The sequence below is a fragment of the Photinus pyralis genome, unplaced genomic scaffold (genome assembly GCF_008802855.1).
Source record: "Photinus pyralis isolate 1611_PpyrPB1 unplaced genomic scaffold, Ppyr1.3 Ppyr1.4_LG2, whole genome shotgun sequence".
NCBI lineage: Eukaryota > Metazoa > Arthropoda > Insecta > Coleoptera > Lampyridae > Photinus > Photinus pyralis.
In genome coordinates this window covers 29,729,374-29,749,025 of record NW_022170403.1, presented here as the reverse complement: position 1 = coordinate 29,749,025, position 19,652 = coordinate 29,729,374, and the positions used below count along the sequence as shown (strand labels likewise).

At 39.8% G+C, this 19,652-nt stretch overlaps 1 protein-coding gene and 1 long non-coding RNA gene across 2 annotated transcripts; both read left to right on the top strand.

The window, feature by feature from the left end:
• Positions 1 to 4,453: 4,453 nt before the first annotated feature.
• LOC116162672 (electron transfer flavoprotein subunit alpha, mitochondrial-like) lies at positions 4,454 to 15,291 on the top strand. Its single transcript, XM_031476334.1, has 3 exons — positions 4,454 to 5,043; positions 12,787 to 12,939; positions 14,499 to 15,291. Exons 1-3 carry the CDS (start codon positions 4,506 to 4,508, stop codon positions 15,002 to 15,004), a joined length of 1,197 nt encoding a protein of 398 aa, XP_031332194.1. The 5' UTR covers positions 4,454 to 4,505; the 3' UTR covers positions 15,005 to 15,291.
• On the top strand, positions 8,596 to 9,064 carry LOC116162673. Its single transcript, XR_004143579.1, has 2 exons — positions 8,596 to 8,898; positions 8,949 to 9,064. It is a non-coding gene; the product is annotated as an uncharacterized LOC116162673 (long non-coding RNA).
• Positions 15,292 to 19,652: the final 4,361 nt, after the last annotated feature.

Here is a 19,652-nt window from a genome sequence, read left to right as displayed (position 1 = left end):
TGGAGTCTTCCCAGTTGTGGGGTGTCTCCGGGCGGCTAGGGCGGTTTGGACTCCTTCCAAACAGGTGGATGTTTCGGTAGGCCCGTCGTCTTGGGTCTGTTGGGTGGCTGCTCTCCGGTACCTGGGTTGGAATAGTTGGTGTGCTGTACGGTGTAGGCGCGAAAGCCGAAAAGAAGTGGGCAGCCGGCTCCGGTTGAAAAGGATGTTGGCGCGGGTCGCCGATGAATGTCCAGTGTCTTTCTGGTAGGTTTAGAAGTATTCTCGCATCTTCTATGAAATCTACCCCGAGGAGGGTGCGATTTCGGGCTCCTGGGAGGACTAGGAATTCGGTGTGTATCACCCGGTCCACTAGGGTAACTGGCACTGTGGTGGTTAAGACGGTGGTGGGTCTTGGTTTGCCGTCAGCCAACACTAAGTTCACGTCACGTGGCACAAAATCACAATTCGCGGCACAGAGGGTACTATATAAAGTGTGTCCCGCCCCCGCGATACATTGTCGCGCACCTGTGTCAATGTACGCACTTCCAGTTGCACCCGCGATGGTAATGCTTACAATGGGGCGCACACGCGGCGGTGAGGGGTTGCTTGTGTCCGTTAGAAAGAAATCCACTGGCGCAATGCCTGTGCGTTCTTGGCAGTTCGGGCATTGGCTGCGTATTACTCCGGGTTTTCCGCATCCAAAGCATGCGAGGGTGGAGGCGGACGACCTGGTGGTGGGTGGTGTGGAGACTGGAGCTGACGAGGGGGTTGGTGCGGATGGTGCAGCTTCTTCTGCTCGCTTCCTCTTTCGGCAGTCTTCCCGTGTATGTCCCACGTGCTTGCAGTAAGCACATCGCGCCTTCTTCGTCGTTCCCTGGGATTGGGTCTCGTTCTTGGTGGGTGGTGGATCGACCTCTTCTACCTTCCTCAGCTCGCGCTGGAGTTCTTCGAAGGTGGTGAATGTTGATCTTGGGATCTTCTTCCGGATCCTGCGGTGTAGCAGACCGTACACCATGTGTAGTTGTATGGATTCGCTGATTTCCTCCTCAATGTGTGACAGGATGGCCCTCTTCTTCGCTATGAAGAGTTCGGTGGGGTCGTTTGGTCCTTGTTCGCCGTCGAAGAGGTCTCGGAAGAGCCGGTGTGGTGGTTTGGTTGGACCGAACGTTTTGAGCAGAAGGGCGGTGGCGTCGTCCCATTTGCTGACTGTCCGCTTCACCCCTTGCCACCAAGTAGCTGCATCTCCTTCTAATAACATTGACATACCTGTCAGCGCATTTTCCTCGGAGATGGCCGTGCAACTCTTGTAGGTGGTGATGCTGTACACGAATGCTTCGGCGTCACCTTTCCCGTCGAATCTGGCGGTGCACTTGGCAAAGGATCCGCTGTAGGTCGTCCTGGTGGAGTCGAGGGATTGGATCAGCTCCTTTAACATGTCGCTGGTCATGATGAAAGGTGTGCTGTTGGAGTCTGACATTTTCTTGGCATTGCTTCTTGTTGTGGGAGGCGTTTTGACTTTTCTTAGCACCACTGGTTGGGCGCCACTTGTTGGTCTCGTATTGAGTAATAATATGTACACGTTACAGAACTCGCACTTTATTAAGAGCTAGAACATAAAACTATATACACATATGTACAACAAAACAAAAGTATATGGGGTTCGTGAGCTAAGAATAAATGTCTATGTACACGTCACACACTGGTAACAGCGCACTTGTATTTAATTCCACGATCGCCCTTGTTCTTACAAGAAAAAGCAAGGGGAAAGCGGTGGTAAAGTTGTTCTGAACGTTTATGCTCAGATGCGATCTTGCGAGAGAAGATGCCAATGGAAGGGTGGCGAAGTTTCTTATACTAGTCGTGCGTATTTGCAAGTGGTAGGTTTTCAGGTGTCGTCCTCTAGCGCGGGGTTAAAGTAGTGGGTGCGCGGGCATCAACATCTTGGGGTAGATCGCGCGCTCCGTACTCTCGCGGCTGCTGCGGGTTATTCGTAAACGGGTGCCTGTAAGGTTTGGCGCGTCTCTGTTTTGGCGGGTGATTATATTAGTAATGGTGGGCGTAACACTGTAATGTTCCTAGGGGGGTCTATCAAGCAGACACGGAAAACGTTGACTTACCCTATACTTACGGTTGGCAACTCTGGCAAAAACTACAAGCACCTACCTTTCAAGTCGAAACGAAAGTAGTTTCGCAGCACTTTTGAATTTGGGTGGCACGAATGGACTCCTACGGGTTCTTTTATGTGTTGGGACGTGAGACATAATCGGGAAGGGAATTAAATAAAAGACAGAACTTTTGTGCGCAAGAAATGACAAGATCAAATAAATATATTAACGCACACACAAGACCATGCCAGGGAAACCTTCTACGGGAGTAAAACCCTGGCACAGGCCACACAAATACATGAAATAAATCACCTACAGCAATAAAATGCAAGAGAAAATACACATAAATAAAACATCTCAAATGGTATGATAAAAATCAGATAATCAAATCAAATGCAATTAAACAAGTTCATAAAAACAAAATACACAAGACATCATAAATGCAGTGGAAAACATGATAATAGATATTTATTTTATTAGGAGTATAAGTTACACTTTATGTGACTGAGTATGAAAGTTTAAACGCCGAGCGTAGCGAGGCGAGTTAAATTCATACGAATCACATAAAGTAACTTATACTTCGAATGAAATACTATATTTTATTTTCAAACGTCATTTACATATAATGTAGGAAATGGGTAAAGATGCACGCAATAGGTACCGCAAATAATATCAGCATAACATTGCTTTGTATCCATGACTACAGTATAACTCAAAATGACAATTTCACTAAAGTACTCTTGACAATTTTCGATTTTTGTAAAGCAGTTATCTACGATCTACGGTACCGAGATGGTCCTATATACTTCAAGATACCAAATGGGAAGGAATGTACTGGTCATTTCTTGAGGAGGACTTCTTCAACTGTGTTGGCAGATTGCAGAGGTGATATTACCTGTTTAACACAAACATGGAGGGTGGAAATCTGATGCAGTTGCTGCAGGGTACCTATCGAAGAATCGTTATAGAATAAAGAAGACATTGTCACCAAGATCCTTTTGCATGATACAGTGAAAATTCATAAAGATTTCGGGAAGATTTCAGAACCCAATACAAGCCCAATGTTACAAAATGCCACTTGAAATAATTGCACGTTTAATTTTAACGTCAAGTAGAATTTTCTGCAGAAAAGGTATAGTTTTGTTTGATTTGATAAATAGAAATATAAAGTTCGTGGACGTAAATGCTAAGTGTGTATTTTGTTTTCACTAGAGTGGCGTATAAATGTTACACGCCGCCGGAGTATAACACTTATACGCCGCTCAAAATAGGTGTCAAAAAAGTGACACTTAAACCTTCATAAAACTGTCGCTATAACTACAGTTAAACGACGTTTGAAAATAAATCAATTCAGTACAAAAACACATCAAAATACCTGTACGATCAATAGAGATAACACAACTCGTCAAATAAACAAATTTCATGTACATAGGAAACATGTAAATGGTGTGGCTCTACTGCATCCTTCAGTTAACATAATTTAATTTAACACGAAAAGTGCATGTGAGAATGGCATTGGCCAATAGCAAGTATTCATGTGAAAATCGATTATCGCTCAAGCAGAACATATTTTAAATAGTGGAAATGTTAATGAGAGGGTCCCTACTCGTATTGCTAAGATGTTAAGAACTACAATCTGCACGAGACGAGTAGGCAACAGATACAGCGAAAGGTCGAACTGTATTAGGTACCTACTCCACGGAAACAGAATGACCCACTCGCACATACAAACATCGAAACATCAACTAAAAGAGCCCCCCTTCGTATAGCTAACGCACAAGAACTGCAGCGCGCCGCGGATCAGAAAGTAACACATATAACGAACAATCAAACTGTACTGGGTGCTTTCCTCACGGAATAGTTACGGGTCAATCGAACAAAGCAACATCGCACTGATAATCAACTCCTCGTGAATACAGAAATAAATACTTAATTAAACAAAATACTGGCATAATCATCTGTACAGTATAACAAACACGATTCATCTACCGGTACTCGAAACAAAGACATGGAGGACGCCATGATTTAGATATCGTAGTTTATGCAAAATCAGCAAAATGTAAATAATATCAAATTGTGGTAAGAAATTCAATGATTAAATAGCTAGTACAAGAAAGAATAAAAAGGTTACTACCTGCAAATACACCTTCAAAACACCACCACCAAAATAATCAAGAAAACCGTATAGTCACAGAGTTGTATATAAGACAACTCTGTGCGTATAGTATGAGATTTTATTGACACCTTTAATGACCGCAAAACTTAAATGACAGTATTTGATACGAACTCTCTACATTTAGTAATTCCTTCTAGACTAGATCATCGTAGCTCAACGTTTTTAGCTGACGTCTTTGATAAAGGAAGTTTAGTGTGTGTCAAAATTGCCATATTTGACAGAAATTTCGTTTTAACGTTTCAAAGATGTGGTGTCAGTGTTCAAAACTCTTATCTGTTGTGACCGCGGCTACTAAACCCGTACGACAAACATGTGTCCTTGTGGTAGCTGAACACAACACAAGAGAATTGAAACCAACGACTATAAACACGATTGAAGCTGCTACAAAGGTCGACAACCATCTAGTTGTACTTTTACCAGGAACCAATACATTTCCTGTTGCCAAATATCTATCCACTCGTCAAGAAGTTGCGCGAGTACTCACAGCAGAAAACGTAACGCATGACGGTTTTCCTGAAGAGAATCTAACCGAAACGATACTGGCCACACAAGAAAAATTCCATATGACGCACATATTTGCAAATTCTTCAAAACTAGGCAATTCGGTTTTACCGAGGGTTGCAGTGAAATTAGACGTGCCTGCTATTACTGACATTGTTGATGTAAAAGATCGAGACACTTTTGTTAGACCGATTTATGCAGGAAATGCTTTTATGACCTTACAATTGATGGACTCTATTAAAATCATCACAGTGAAAGGAAAGAGCACTAGTAAATTAACGAGTAAGTAATTCTTCTATCGTTCACAAAATTGCTTGGCTTGCTACTTTTGAGTTTGTATAAACTGTAGACTGACTCCAGAATTTCTTTGCCAGATGATTATGACTTGCTTGAAATATTGTGACATGTTCCACAAATTCGACAATATATCATTTTGCGCTGATTTGTAGGGCCGTTTAAAACTACACATTATTATTAAACATGTATATACAGAGTGGCCCAACGAGAAGTATACAGAGGGCTTTTAGAGTATTAAATTTAGAAATTTCGAAAAATCCTCGTACACGTCAATTTTGTATTCGAAGGGGACAACTTTTGGAATACAAATCACGAGCCCAAGTCTTCACCGCTCTACGTAGGGAGCTTAGCCCCTAAAAGTTTAAATGGAATCCTATGGCAAATGGCACATTATTTGAAAGCCAATTTAATCGTGATTACTAATCTGCTTTGCTTGTTAAATTCTATTGATTCGTTTCGGAGATATTCGCATTTGAAATGGTTTTCTTTCCTCTGATTTAAGTCCTTCAGATTACTTCTTGTGGGTATATTTAACGAATAAAGTTTATGCTACTCCGCCCGGAACATTACAAGTGTTGCGAGCACGTATAACCATAGTGTAAGAATAGAATACACTATGGTATAACTTAACAATTTCGAGCGATTACCCCTGAAATCTTGCAACATGTACGGCGGCGTTTTGAAGCAAATCTTTATTATGGCATGGAAGCAGACGGAAGGCAATTCGAGCATTTATTGAAATAAATGTTGTGTGTTTAAAGTTATTTGTTATTTTTTGCACAATTTTAATACAAGGTGACTTAGATCGCATTTGTTTAAGACAAGTTTCTGCGTCTGTGTCTGTCTTCCATTTACGCATGCAGATGCACGCGCGTTCATTTAATTCAATTATAATTATGTCTTGAAAATGTTCCCCTTGTTCTTCCGAATACCGAATAAGCTCCCATATTATCCTTAAATTGATCTAAATGTAACCTGTGCATCTTTACAGACACTCTATACTTGATAATGCAAAACCAAATCCGGTCAGCTTGTCATAATGTTCACCTTATGGTTTCCCAGGAAACACTGAACGGGAAGTCATGGGCTACTGCCTTAAAACTGTTCCAGGATTTTTTCTCCTCTTTGCTAAGTATCCGCGGGAAAATATCACACTCCATATTTCTTTTTATTTGAGGGAAAACAAAGATTCCAGCTTTAATTCGCCCATGAAAGCTTTCAATCAAATCGCTACAACTTTTGTAAAAGCCAATATTTTCGATGCCCAATCGCACTTTTTATTTATGTTTGCTTATTATAGTCAAAATGTATTATGTAAATCCCATGCGCAAAAAAATTATTTTTTTGTTGATCGGTGTAATTTAACCCAAATATTGGGTCATGATTGTGACCAGTTTTGAAAACATATATACATAGATGATATTTTGATATTGAAATCCGTACGGATACCCTTGCTTCGCTCTATAGCGGGGGTAGTGTGGGACTTCCACCCACTAAAACCTTTCTCCTGTTAACCAAAACTTCCATCCCCACCCCAAACCGCGTATGCATTACTTCAGGTTGAGTGGTGTTGGTGAGTCAGTGTTAGCGCACCCGTTGTTAACCTTAGTTACTTGTGCACATTTTCTTCTAGTGTTACTTTCCACCTCGACTTTCATATTCTAACGTAGGTACCGTGCACCAGGTCCTACTCCATTCCAATGCCGGCGATCATCAAAACGTCGTCCATTGCGGCTTAACCTTACGTTTCGATTGCGCACTGTAACTGTGAGATTGTCGACAAAGCCGATGACCTCAACCCTTGCAGGATACCAAAGCCTCAGCACCCCGTCGTACATCGCATTCCACAGAGTAGGCCCTAGGACCGACCTCTGTGAAATTTATACAACCCTCGTCAGTATCCGGGCAGAAATTTTCCTACCAGAAATTCAATGTATATAGTAACCATGGTACAATAAGACAAGGTATGCTTATGCGTGACGTCATTGGGATAACTGGGCTCTACCGTTCAATAAAGTAATGGGGTTTGTGTAGCCCTACCAGCTTAATAAAAGTGTATCCCCTTTACGGATGTGATAAGATTTGTTCAATCCATGTCAACTGCGTCAAGTTTCTCACATTAAACTTAGAAAGTATCAATTATTGCATGTTATCAATACAAATATTTAAAGTTACAATAAAATATGTAAAGTAAAAAAAGTAAAAATTATATTAGCCTTTTCAAATAAGTACGAGACCTTTAGCGGCAATAAATAAAACTTAAAAGGCTGATTAAATTTCTGAAATAAGTATGTGTTACGTTTAGCTTCTCTGTTGCCTGATATTTATTTCTAAATGCATTCCGAGATGCATTCAGTATGATTACTCAACCAGCAATAAAGAGTTCATCTTGATCTGTTGTCACACAAGATTTCCAAGGATTTAAAATGTGTCCAGTGCAATATGTTGCAACTATAATTACAATTATAAATCGAGTTTCAAAAAGCATCTCTTAATGCACAAAAGTTCCAAGGACTTAAAGTGTGTCCAGTGTGACTATGCAACTATAAATGCAGTTTAAAAAAGCATATGCTAATACACACAAGAATTCCAGGTTTATACAATGTGCATTGTGGGATTTTACAATCAATTATAAATCCAGTTTCAAAATCCACTTTTTGTTGAAGCAGAAAACTTACAGAGATGTAAAACAAGACATCAAATGTGCCTACAGTATAATTATGCACTTGTGCACACATGAATACAAAATGCGCGTACTGCGTAGCCAATATTAAGAAACACTTTGGAACACATCTATTACAAATGACACTTCCGAGGATTGCCACCTAAGTTATTTATCCATCATTATTACACACAAATTGAGTAATTGCAATGGCACTTCTAATTCAAGTATGAAGCGTATGTCATTTTCAAATTTGGCGGTGATTCTTGTGACGCCATGGAGATAAAAACGTCAGCTGCGTTTAGTTATAGCTTAGACAAGGAAAGAGAGGGGACCCGTAATACCGCATCCACTGCATGCGTGAATTTGACGCGAATTTCGAGGCGACCGCCATATTTTCGGTGGCAGTCAAAGCGTGGTGGCAGTGTGAATTTATTGACATTTCTTCATTATTGATAAAGTTTGTGTGTACAAAACTGTGTGATATAAACGTGGTGAATTGTTCTGCGTACAACTGTAAAAGTTGCAGTGGTCGTTATCCAGCAGGAATATCGTTTCATAGGCAAGATAAAAAACGGCACGTTGTTTGGTTTGGCTAAATTTAATTAAATCTTCATGGTAGTTAATAAAACACTTCTAAGGTCTTCATTTTCATAACCTTACAATTGTCCTATATTTTTGTGCATCAATAAAATACTGCTTTATACTTCTTTTCATTGATAATTTCTCGATTACAGTAAGCAAGTGATATAACCTGCAAGCGATACCAGTGGCGGCGTGACTATCTAGTTACATGACGTAACAGATATGTACATGTTTGGATGCCTAACCCTTAGGCGACTGATTACTTTGTATAGAGTAGTTTAACTATAGTGTATGTTGCCTTTGTACTTACATGTAGTCTGCGCAGGGCGCACGACAAATAGGATTTGGTCTTAAAAAGAGAGAGGTCATCGATGGATGTTCGAAACAATACACATCGATCGCCGCCACATTCGATAAAGACAAGATATCCTGAAGGAAGATCGTTATGATTAAACCCGTTAGGGGAGAAGACATCTCAATTCAATATTATCACCGTCGTCATCGTCAACGGTTTGCTATAGTATCAACAGCTTATTACTGAAGTACAAGAAACTGCTTAGGGCTTTATTGCCAAAGCCTGTTGTCGTATAATTGTGAGTATTCCAATTCATTTATTCTATTTTATGGTTGCTATTTTGTTTAGAAATAATTTCCCATTCTGAAACCATCAGCTGCGTTTGCCCTCAAGATTCACTCGGAAAAGAATATAGGTACATTTATTTTATTTGTACAGTTTTCAATATAAGAATTATTTACTAAGGTTGTACTTTATTTTCCTTCATGATAACAACCAAACTGATAAGAAGTGTATCAATCAAGATAGATTACAGTTCATTAATTACTTTGTTGGTGCATGATCACCTGGTTCTCCGCACTTAGCCGCAAACAGTGTATAAGCTAATGATCTGTCTCCAAAAGGGGAAAATTATGTTAGAACAGTGTGTGATACTGGTGTGCACCATCGGCAAATTGTATAAATCAGTCAATTGTTCCCCAGGATTCACGTCAGAAGCACTAACTTCACAAGCAAGCAGATATATCGGGAAGAAAAAGATTCAATGTGTCCCAGGTAGTATGCACCATAGGGAAATGACAATGTATTTTTTGCGAAGGTTCCTAAAATAAGCCAGGACCATCTGGAATTATTTTCTTCTTCCAAAAGATCAAGGGATGGATAGAATAACAACCCCACCTCAAGGCAGTTTGAAAGTGCATATACCTACAAACGCTTGCTGATTACAACAGAGTTGTGAGATAGTGGGGTGGAGAGTTGTATTCCTCTGGATACAATCCCTATTCTATATAACTTGTCCGTCGCAAGGAAGCAACGAACAAATTATTAATGCTTCAATTAATTGGAACAATGAAATAGAACTGGAAGATATGCAATAAATGTTTGTTCAAAAAGCATGAACTCTGCAATATTGAACAAATTGTTAAATACGTTGCAGGGTTCCTCACCAGAAAGATGTGTGCATTAATTAAAAGCGAAATGTGTTGCAAAGTGTTATTGGAGCATAAGGAACATATACCGTACCTACATTATACTCTTTTATAATTTACCCTTTTTCAGTTCTGATCGCTTCAAAAACAGGGTGTGCAGAATTTTACTAAAGGTATAGGTATGTGGTAATATCTACATACTTATGTAAGTATACTTTCAATAATAATTAATATTGCGTTTATATCGCGCACCCAGTTTCCGAAACGATCAAAGTCGAGTCGTATGTTTACGTTTATCGCGTCTTTTGTCTCTCTATTCAAATAAGAACCCAATAGGTATTATGTCCGACAACTGTACACACAGGTTAATCGTACCATGATGGCAGTATAAATAAATTGTAATTTCCTACTGTAATACCCGAGCGGGCGCCACTGGTGGTGGCAGTATGATCGCAATTTGCTTCACGCGCGCGCTCTCTATTACGGGTCCCCTCTCTTTCATAGTCTAAGAGTTATAGGCATACCTTGTCTTATTGTACCATGATAGTAACCATAGAGTTTTTGTTTTGGACACGATTGGGTGTAATTTTTGAATTTTATGACTTTTCGTGTTTAAAAGAACTGAAATCCAATTTCATGACCGGATTGATATTTATTATAAGAGAGAGAACGAATGATGAAAAAAGAATCCTCCGCTTCAACTATTTACAAAACAAACGGCGAAGCGCCTCGCTTTGATAGCGTGGTGGCGGTGGTGGTCTAACAAAATCAGTGGCGTCTAATGATATTCCCAATCTAGTACTTTTTTTACTGTTTTATGTGCTCGATTTTCCTTCACATGTCTGACTTCGCTGCTAGAGCACGTATGACTTCCGGTTCTCGAGCTCTGACAGATTGTTTACTGTGTTTGGATTGAGTTCGCAACGCGCAGGTCGTACGATTTGATACATTTGAAAATTTTAATATGTACTAAATTACCGTCGTAGTGCCATTAAAAAGCAGTCTTTAGATTCTGTAATGCATGCCAATATTCACTACGCCAATTAATCATCCATTAGCGAAGTTCACAAATGCGACCGTTTAGGCATGTTATGATGTTACGGAATAATTACTTGTGCATTGCCTGGAAATCAACATAGGTAATGGTCTCCTCAATGGAAACGTTTACACATGCATATACTTTGTTTCACTGGTGCTGAACCTGACGTCATAAATGCGATTCTCTCTTCATTACATTTAAATCGATTGAGACAAAAAAATTACGTCATTAACGTAAGTCGTGACAAATAAACCAATTATTGATCTGTCAATAATATCAATCCGTCAAACGATTTTCGTTAGATTTCCAGTGTTTTGAGACTTCCTCCATATGACTGCGAGTATAATCCAATCGAAATGGTATGGTCAGAATGCAAACGGCATTACGATGCAAGGATCGGTTCAATTCAGCCTGTCACACACAGTGCCGTTTTGTCTTTATGGAATGAGGCACTGCACAAAGTAACCTCTTTATATGCTGTTTTGTGAAACAGTACTTAATAACTTTAATGTTTAGGTTACACCGGAAAAATGGAAAAGATATTTTGATCATACAAGAGGCATTATAAACCAGGCCTGGGAACGGGAACAACATATTGATACATCAGACATCTTACCTGTGATTATCAACTTGGACGAATCTGATAGTGACGAAGATTATTATGGTGATTATATTCATGAGACAGAAGAGAATGAGCGTGTTTAAGAATATTATTTTGGGCCGTTTATACATATATACTTGTGGTGTAGTGTCGTTTTTTCTTTTGTACATACGATTTGAATATGAACATTTGAGTTTTTTCAGGAATAAATATCTTCACTACCTGTTTTCTCTCACAATTGCGTTTTTTTTAAATAAATCGGATCAGAAGATATTCAAGATCCTTATGCGAATATCTCGAGTGTGTGGCAAAAGAACAGAAACTGTATGTATGCTTGTTATTTCAATGAGCCTGTGGTACGAGTATAATGCCTACGCTTTATCTCAAATTTGTAAGATATATAAATGCGAAAGGCCTACCGACAAACCATGGCCTATACGACTTCTGCAAATGGCTAGTTAAGGATCATTAAAATTCGCGCAACTTAACCTGTTCTGTCCGTTAGCCACCCTGAGAGACCCCTTGGTGTGAAGAGTACATCCTATTCCACTCCTTTCCGGTTCCTCAAATCATTTCTCAATAAGTGTACAGGTTTAGACTAGGTCCAAATAAACACATGAGCTGCTGGCTAATGAACTTTTGTTTAAGGGCGATAAAAAAAAACGCGTATTCTTCACATTGGTAGCATACTTAATTTCACATCAACATTATGTAAACAAAATATTAATTTACGAACTGCCTAAAGACAAACTTTAAGTTACAAATGTTCCTATGCGTTTTCTGTAACCATCATACACTTCATCTCAAAGAGTTTCTGATGCTCTGGCAGTATCCATTTCGACTGTAGGTGCAAAGAATCGGTTACATGAGGTGATTACAAACGGTGGAAAAAGTTTCATCTCGAGTTTAATTCATACCAACGGAGTTCCTCTACATAAAATACATGACCATATAGCCATTATAAAACTTGGGGACAGGAAAAAACCTATCAGGACCAGATGCCTTACAAGTGATTGTCAACTTGGACGGTCTGATAATAATGAACGATAGTGACACCTTAATAAATAAGTTAAAACGTCAATGTGACAATATGTAAACCAACTACTAATTTACGACCTGCCTTAATTTTGCTATGACGTCAGATAGTGTGACGAAAGGTTCAGCACCCTTGAAACAAAGTATAGACTCCATTCATAAGGTGCATTATCTTAGGGTGAGGTACTATTTCTCAACTATAGCATTGACTTTTTTTAATCCAATGACTATAGGTAGTCCGTAAATAATGTTAAATGAGTGAGTGAGTTAAAATGAGAATAATATGTATGTATGCATTGTACCGGGAGCGCCATGTATGTGACAATAAACACAATACCCAAATAATTTTGTTCATTGTTATAGATTACAGAAGACTCTCTGACATATTCCTTCGTCTCGAAAGATGTTTACATGTAGGTAAGCTTTGTACTCACAAAGCAAATAAGCTTGAAAAGTTGGAGCTGTTAAAATTAAACCGTGCAGCTGAAGCAATTTATCAAAGAGGATTACTTTCAGGTATATTAAGATGTTAGGCAAATAAATACGCATTTCTTTAACCCTGTAACTGTTGCAGGGTTAAGGTTTAAAATTGATTGCAGTCTATCATGTTTGTCTCTACTCTGAAACCCATCTTACGAGATATTCGCTTATATGACCAAATTCCTTAGCAACTTGATTTTTTTTCAATCCAAACCAAATAGCTTTCTAGCCAGAGACTTGCTATAACTAGACTGCGCTTAACGTATCTAAGGTGTTGTCGACACAGTATGCAACACACAATGCACCGCGGGGCAAAAATCGCAGAGATGATGTGCAATATAATGAAATAAGCTGTTATTTTAGATGTTCCGTTCTTTAATTATTCTCGTGATTAGCTCGAATTAGTGAACAGATAAATTTCTGTTGAGAATAAACCAATAAACTTAGGTTAACTCGTGCGTATCAACATGTACTCTGTAGATAGAATTTTAAATAATATGCAGATTTCCAACGGATAAAAGTTTAAAGGGCCAATGGATCAGAGCCATTCGAAGAGAAAAATTTACTCCCACCATAGTGCATTTGCGGGGAATGAAGCCTATTTTAGACAGGTACCTACGAAGGTGTTAAACAATAACGCAATACCGAGCGTTTTCGACTTTCCCATTCACTTAAAATAACGTAGAACTATTATTCGACATCCTTTACCAGATAACGGCAGTACCTATTTGCCTATTAGGTATAGACGTAACTAAGTACTTACTGGTACTAAGTATATTTCAGGTTTTGTTACAAGAAAAATAGCTAAAAGTCTGTTAAATGTTCCATATGTGCAGATGCGATATTCGCATCAGAGAGTCATTCAAAGCTTTTAACTAGAAAAAAATCGTGGAGGAATGTTGCACGTATCAAGCGATGAATTAAAAATTTGCCAAATTGCTGAAAATGTGTTCAGGTTTTTCATTCAATCCACACCACACCGCGTTGTAAACAAAATGGTTATCAGCAGTCTAAGAAAAATAAATAACAGTTACAGCCCATTTGGGTTTTTGGATAGGCATATATTGAATTAAAATCCGCTAAATAATCATATCTTACTACTTACATCTTTAGTTTTAAGAGTATATTTTCCCATGCGTGTTCACCACCAAAATACACATATAAATCGAATTAGGACCAGAGTAAGGCAGTTATATACCAATTTAGTACAAATAAAATACCAATAAATTCGATTAAAACAGTTAACAGTTATATGTTATCTTTTTTTGCTACTAAAATAAAATTTAGAATAAACATATGCTAAAGCAAGCTGCAGAACGTACGTCTGCCCCGCGATGAACAGTTGGTTGCCTATCCTATCTTGACAACAGGCGTTTATAGTAAAATGTACGTTACGCGCGGTCTAGTTATAACAAGTCTCTGTTTCTAGCAGTTAATTTAGTTGAATTTTCCGCTAGGCCACTCCCACAGGCTTCATATTCAAATTCGCAAAGGAAAAACAATTACTATAGGCAGTTTGTAAAATATGTATTTATTTTGCACGTTTTATGTACTCCATGTTGATTGAATATTATCACTAAACACCCTATTTACAGTACCTGGGCCATTACTTGAAGATCCAATGGATAAAGTTCTAATCGAACCTGCGCCAATCAGCAAGAGTGATCACCTCGTTCCTAAATATCACAAGAACAAGTGGGTGAAATCGAAACTCCCATCACTCGACAATGCAACCGTTGTTATTTGTGGAGGCAGAGGGCTCCGAACTGCTGAAAATTTTAAACAGCTTTATGAATTGTGTTATATTCTAAATGCGGCAATAGGGGCCACAAAATCAGCGGTAGACGCGGGATTAGCGCCGAGGGACATACAGATAGGACAATTCGGAATTCGTGTTGCTCCTGCCGTATACATAGGAATTGGAGTATCTGGTGAATCGTATCACATCGCGGCAATAAAGGATAGTAAAACTATTGTCGCGATCAACAACGACCCTTTCGCTCCAATTTTTAAAGTTGCTGATTATGGTCTTGTCATGGATTTGTTTGATGCAATTCCCACTATAAAATCTCAATTGGTTATGTTTAACAATCACCATTGAAAATTATTCATTGCAATCACATTAAGAAGCCTCTTTCTGCATAATTATGTTTTTCTTAATCATGATATGAATCAAATTATATTAGTCTAGTCTTGGTGGGTTGGAATTATCATAATTAAAGTCGTCAAATGAAATGTAAAAATAAAGGCATTAGAAAAATTCGTCGATTCCGACCAGGATTCCGACCCACTCATATATTGTCACGCGTGTCAAGATACTGGTCGTAAATTATTATTGTGTGTCTCATTTAGACGTTTTAAAACACCACCAAAGGGAGAAAAACATATTTCGGGAATTTCAATAAATTAATTCATAACTTTGTTACACTTACCTATTAACCATATAACAATTTTGCTTCCAGGTACGTGGTGGAGTGCTCTCGGCAAATAACATTTTGTTTCGTTGCGGATATTATTTCCCATAACAACTCTACTTTCGCCCATTAAATACCTTTAACACGCAATCTACGGACGCAATTTGCATTGCCTTAGAAGTATGAGTATGACATAAAGGTAGGTATCAAACAAAGCAATGCTTAAAGTACCACGTACCAACACCTGGAATCACCAAACCTTTTATCTATCGTTAGCTAGAACCAATGTGCTTCTGCAACCACCATTGTATCGCATGAGTAAATACGTGAATCGTGTTGACTTGAACATCGTTCAACCCAAAAATCGTTTTATAAACAAATTAAAATTCTACCTTTAGTTACATCGTAACCTTATGCTACTCCAGTCCGTAGGCAGAACTAACATTTAATTTTACTCTTATTAAACCTGTTATTCTTTTTACTATTATATTGTTACTGTTATAATGACTGTTACTTTTACACTTCTTTCTTCTTTTTATTAATATTATTACCCAAAACCAATTTGTTTTCATTTTAAGTTAATTGTACTGGCACTTACATTATTTTGATTTTTAGTTTGATGTATGTACTTAAAATGTAGCCTGTTATTGGTAATTGCTGTTGGCTGCTAATCTAATAAATAAATAAACCACAAATAATACTTGAAAACCACACCCATAAATTATATTGGGATAGGACACTACTCACAGACAAGGCTATTTAATAGACCAGACATTACACTTAATAGATAAAACACAAAAAACCATGTAGGTACATAATAAACAATGCCATTCCCATCACTAACAACTTGACTATAACGCATGCAGAAAGAGACCGGAAAAGCACTGATATAGCTTCAGAACTTAAGGTATAATGAAGAATGAGATCTACTGTTATTAGTTCCCATTATTTTTAGTGCTATCAAAAACCATACCCCAAAATTTACAAATGTTAAGCTTAGATAAAATACACCCATCTACAAGACAAGTTTAAAAAGTCATTATGCAAACATAAATGGCGAGAGCGTATTTTCCTCCTAATAATATAAATGCTAGGACCAGGAAAAAATACCGGTAGGCATGAGATCCTTACTCCATTCTCTTTCAAATGGGCCGCCTATCGTCGAAGTCTATACAGTTTATTGAAAAATAGTGGAGCGTATACAAATACATACAAATTTTAAAATGGGTTTTAGTTTTACTTTTATCCGAAGTGTCTACATAGGTATAGAACTTTTTATAAATGCTTTCGTAAATAGCATTGCGCATTGTCTACATTAGAAATTTGATTGAATACCTTCATAAATAAAACATACACCATGCGTTAACAGTAATTTTGAAACTGGTATTAGTTTGTTTCATTCAAGGTGCCTACATATGATATTTCGTTTAACTGCTTTCATAAATAAGAAAGTTGCCATTGCGCGTGCGCAAAACCAAATTTTAAAACTGGTGGCAGATTTGCTTGTATTCCAAGTGCCTATGTATAAAATTTCATTTAAATGCCTTCATAAATAAGAAAGTTGGCATTGCGCATGCGCAACATAACATTTTGAAAACGTCGTTAATTTTAGTTATATTCGTAGTGTTTACATATAAAGTTTCATTTAATTATCTTCATAAATAAAAAAGTTAGCATTGCACGCGTAAAACCAAATTTTTGCCACTGCGCATGCCCAAACCTAAAAATATGGGTATACACGGAATCCTTGGACCGAGCCCTTTCAAATGAGTCCTATATCGCCAAAATTGGTTCAGTGGTTTAGAAGGAGTACGTATGACAGACAGACGGAAGGACGTCAAAGTGCACCATCAATACAAGTAACGCAACAATTATTTAAATTGGTAAATTTGATACGTAGGTTCTTGGAATAATAGAAAATCTATCTAACACCAGGATCAAAATTTGGTTTTGCGCATGCGCAGTGCCAACTTTATTATTTATGAAAGCATTTAAATGAAATTTGATACATAGACATAGAATAAAATCAAATTTAACCCCTGCACGGACACGAACTTGAGGAGCGACCACCTTCTGGAGTACTTGCAAACAACTGATTTGAATGTTTTAAATCAGGGAGCAGCCCCTAACTTTGTCACAGCACGGAGGCAGGAGGTCATTGGTCTGACGCTGGGCTCCTTTTCAATAGCTCACATGATCACGAATTGGAGAGTGTCTGATGAGCCGTCGCTTTCGGACCACAGGCACATTCTTTTCCAACTGAACCTGGCATTTCACTGCGGGCCCTGTAGGTCTCGGAACCCTCAATCCGCTGACTGGCACTGCTATGTGGCAAAACTGTCGGACCGGTTGGATAGACCACCTTTGCTCTGTCGGAAAGCAGGGCAGGTGGAAGAGGCGGCCGCATTAGTAAGCGACGCCATACCATCGTCCTATGAGGATAGCTGTAAACTGCGTACCTTTCGAGGAAAGAAGAGAACACCTTGATGGAACTCAGACCTCGAAAAGGCTCGTAAGGAGGTTCGCAGGCTCTTTAATAGGGCCATGCGAACTAAGTTACCTGCGGACTGGGAAGATCTTAAGATCTCCCGGCGCAGGTATAAGGACCATATTCGGAGGTCGAAACGAGGATCTTGGAGGACCTTCTGTGGTAACATAGAAGGTCTTCCTGAAGTTCAAAAACTTCGTAAGATCCTTTTGAAGGACCCGGGGCACTTTGCCCAAAGGTGGGGACACTGAGGCTTCCATGCGGCAGATATACGTCTACCGCGGGTGAGGCTCTCACATGTCTCCTGGAAACACACTTTCCAGGCTCTGGGGACTACTTAACTTCGGACCCACCAAAAGGAGCTACTCGGGTCGGTGTAAGGCCGATCAACTGGAAGGTAGCTTCCCGGGTGGTTACCGAGGGATCTCTGAGATGGGCGGTCAACACGTTCAGCCCATTTAAGAGTGCAGGACCGGATGGGATATTCCCGGCTCTTCTACAGAAGGGCCTGGATCCGCTGCTCTTACACTTGTTGCATCTCTTCAGAGCCTCTCTGGCTTTAGGGTATATCCCCGAAAGCTGGAGGAAGGTAAGAGTTGTGTACCTACCTAAGCCGGGTCGTGCTAAATATGACGTGGCGAAGGACTATAGGCCCATCAGCCTATCATCGTTTCTTCTAAAAACGGTGGAGAAGCTGGTGGATGCATACATTAGGAATGGCGTACTGGTTAGTAGACCACTACATCCGTTCCAACATGCTTACAGGGCTGGTATGTCCACGGAGACGGCTCTACACAGCCTGGTGTGCAGGCTGGAAAAGGGAATGCCTTACGGGGGGATAGCTCTGGGAGCGTTTTTAGATATCAAGGGTGCGTTTAACAACACCACGTTCGACTCGATTAGTGAGGCTGCTGAGAACTTTGGTATTGATGGGTCGATCGTAAGATGGATCCGAGCCATGCTCGAAAGCAGAGTCATTATATCCTCAATTGGAATGACGGAGAGGAGCTCATCGGTTACTAGAGGATGTCCGCAGGGTGGAGTGCTGTCTCCACTGCTGTGGTGCCTGGTACTAGACGGGCTCCTCCGCACCTTGAACGAGGAGGGAGCGTATACACAGGGATACGCGGACGATCTCGCGATGGTCATAACTGGGAGGTTTCCAAACACCGTGAAAGAGCTCATGCAGGGGGCACTTCAACAGGTGGATAGGTGGTGCAGCACCCATGGTCTTCCCGTTAACCCGGAAAAGACCGAGGTTGTTTCATTTACGAATAGAAGGAGAGCGGATCAGCAGGGCAACCTACAGGAAGCAGCTAGGAAAGGTCTAGCGACTCGCCTGTCTGGGAGTCACTGGAGCCCTAAAAACCACGCCAACCTTGGCCATGGAGGCACTTCTGGGACTAGAGCCTTTACACTTATCTGTGGAGGCAGAGGCTCGGATAGCTTCCATACGGCTAAATGATTGGGACGAGGATCGAGGCAGCCCTGGGCACGGGCGGATCTGGGAGGAAACCCTCACAACCGATCCCCTCCTCGCAAAAAGGGATGTGATCCGGGCTATTTTGCTAAGACCAAAGCGTTATAAAGTGGTGCTCTGAATCGCAGTATATAATGTATTATCAAATTGCGCATAATGTGAAGCCATAGTATACTGCGAATCAGACCAGAGCTGCTCTGAATAATAGTACAGAATGCCAATACGCCTCCCGGATAGGGAGCAGTGGCTGAACTCGGATTGCCCGTTCCTCAAACCTGAGCGGCTCGTGTGGTTTACAGACGGGTCAATAACAGGAAGGGGAACGGGCATGGGTATATATGGTGATCGACCGAGAGCTAGCGTCAGC